This window comes from Nicotiana sylvestris, chromosome 8, assembly GCF_000393655.2.
Source record: "Nicotiana sylvestris chromosome 8, ASM39365v2, whole genome shotgun sequence".
NCBI classification, from domain to species: domain Eukaryota; kingdom Viridiplantae; phylum Streptophyta; class Magnoliopsida; order Solanales; family Solanaceae; genus Nicotiana; species Nicotiana sylvestris.
Genome location: NC_091064.1, coordinates 78433941 through 78436620, shown reverse-complemented (window position 1 = coordinate 78436620; position 2680 = coordinate 78433941). Strand labels below are relative to the sequence as shown.

Genomic DNA, 2680 nt, shown 5'->3' with positions numbered 1-2680 from the left:
TTATTTATATTCAACAATCTTCCCACAAACCTAACTTGTGCATGCATGTATACATAATACTATTACACCCAAGAATCATACCCCAATAACCCATCTCACAATCTCTACAACACCAACACAACCTAGTTAGGCACCTATAGCTTCCAATCACCATCCCATGAGTTACCACACTTAATTTATACTCATATTTCCATAATAACTCCATATATTTAAGTCTAAGGGTAAAAGATTACCTCTTGTAGACCAAATCTTGAAAAACAACTTTGGGGTGTTCTTGAGATTTTTCAAGAAATCCTATGAAATCCAATCAAAATCATGTTGTAACTAGTGATTGAGAAGTGAAATCACCATGAAAACACATTTAAAATCTCACCTTAAGTGTGCAATTGGATGCCTTGGTCGAGTTAGGGGTGTAGAGGAAGCCCTAAGCTTGAGAAATGTCTCAAATTCTCTTATTTCCGGTCCTTAGGTGTATTTAAAAGCCTTCCACTAGAGCGATCACGCACCTGGTCGCGCTAAAGTAGCGCGACGAAGGCAGAGAGCTTCGCAATATGCGTGTCCACTAGCGCGATCGCGCACCTGGGCGCGCTTGTGACGCAGGCTCAGTAAAATGGTCATAACTTTCTGTATACACCTCCAAATGACGAACGGTTTGTTGCGTTGGAAACTAGACTCAAAGGGCTTTAATATGATTTGTTGTGCATCACAAAATTCCTTATATAACTGGATATATGATTGTTCAAAGGGAGGTCTTGTGCGCACTCATTTACAACTTTCGTCTAATATGAAATTTTCCAACTTGGCTTAGACTTAGGTCTCTCCTTAGACCCCAATTCACTTCTAATATGACTTATACTCTTATTACCATATCCAATTGATATTCATCATATTATGAATCCTAATTTGCACACAAAATAAAATAATTAGCCTACCTTGGCACGACGAAATCTTAAGTTACTTGAAAAAAAAGAAAAAAAAAAATTCCAGGGCCTTACATTCTCTCCCCCCCCTTAGGGTCATTCATCCTCGAATGAGGATAGAGGTTAATTCATTAGCCATCCTTATGTAACTTTAGCTTGTTCACATCAATAAATATATCAACAGCCCCGAATTTGGCTAACTCCCTAAATTTCCGAAAATTTCGCCAGAGTTTCCTTTGTAATTAGTCTTGTCTACCTGTCAGAGAGCCCCCGAAACATATTTCCAAGTACCATCACACAGTTTCTGTCATCCCTACAACTGGTATAGAATTCATTACCTCAACAACTTATACGTATTCATACACTTTAAACAACTTACACTTAGATCATTCTCTTTATACCACAAATTGCACCTGGTTCAACCAATGTCATTTACTTGCACATAACTGGATCACTTCAACGAGCCCCATACAATTCAATCACTTTAACATGTCAAAAAAGCGCTTCAATTAATCATTTACCTACCACATAGGTTTCATATTTTTTTTTCATTTACCTCAAGGGTTGCACATTACAATAATAGCATCAACATTTCAAATTTGGCACACATTAAGAAGTTACAACAATAAGGCAATTCGGGAAAAATGGGGTGCCTTTGCACAAATCTGCACACTACCTCAAATTTCTTAAAGACAATAGTTCGCACGATCACTACTAGTCTTGTTCGAACAGATGGGGATATTTCTCTTTCATTTCTTTTTCTGCTTCCCTCGTGGCTCCCTCGACTTGTTGACTTCGCCACAAAACTTTAACTGAAGCAATTTCCTTGTTCCTCAATTTTCGGACTTGCCTATCAAGAATGGCAAATGGGATTTCTTCACATAACATCTCTTCACTAACCTCGATAGTTTCAACTGGCACAATAGCGGATGAATCTCCAACTACCTTCTTCAACATGGACACATGGAACACCGGCGGTACTAATAACATATCAGGTGGTAGCTCAAGCTTGTACGCCACCTGACTAATCTTTTGAATGATTCTATACGGCCCGACATATCTTGGACTTAACTTTCCTTTCTTTCCAAAATGCATAATACCCTTGATGGGGAAAACCTTCAAGAATACACAATCGTCTTCCTTGAATTCCAAATCTCTTCGACGAACATCTGAATCGGACTTTTGGCGACTCTGAGCAGTTTTCAACCGCTCCTTAATGACCGTAACCTTCTCCATAGCCAGATGCACAAGGTCTGGCCCTATCAATTCAGCTTCTCCAACCTCGAACCACTCAATGGAAGATCTACATCTCCTACCATATAATACTCAAAATAGTACCATCTGAATACTAACATGGAAGCTGTTGTTGTAAGCAAACTCTATGATGGCTAAATGATCGTCCCTACTACCTTTGAAATCATAACACAAGCACACAACATATCCTCAAGCGTCTGAATGGTCCGCTCTACCTGCCCATCAGTTTGTGGATGAAGGGTTGTACTAAGATTTACTTGAGTACCCAAATCTTGCTTAAATTTCTTCCAAAGGTTTGTCGTGAATTGAGCCCCTCGATCGGAAATGATTTAGGTTAGAGTGCCATGCAACCTGTCTATTTCTTTGATATACAGTTGAGCATACTGCTCCACCACAAGCGACGATTCAGCCCTATTTTGGACAATTTCCCTACCTTCACTAGACTTTACAAGACAAACTCTCAAACTAGCCACTGGTGAACCTCCATGGCCAATGACCTTTGACAT

At 39.4% G+C, this 2680-nt stretch overlaps 1 protein-coding gene across 1 annotated transcript; it reads right to left on the bottom strand.

The window, feature by feature from the left end:
• Positions 1-1634: 1634 nt before the first annotated feature.
• LOC104227704 (uncharacterized) lies at positions 1635-2680 on the bottom strand. Its single transcript, XM_009780008.1, has 2 exons — positions 2526-2680; positions 1635-2232 (listed from the first exon to the last, which is right to left on the bottom strand). The coding sequence occupies exons 1-2, from the start codon at positions 2678-2680 to the stop codon at positions 1635-1637; spliced, it is 753 nt and encodes a 250-aa protein (XP_009778310.1).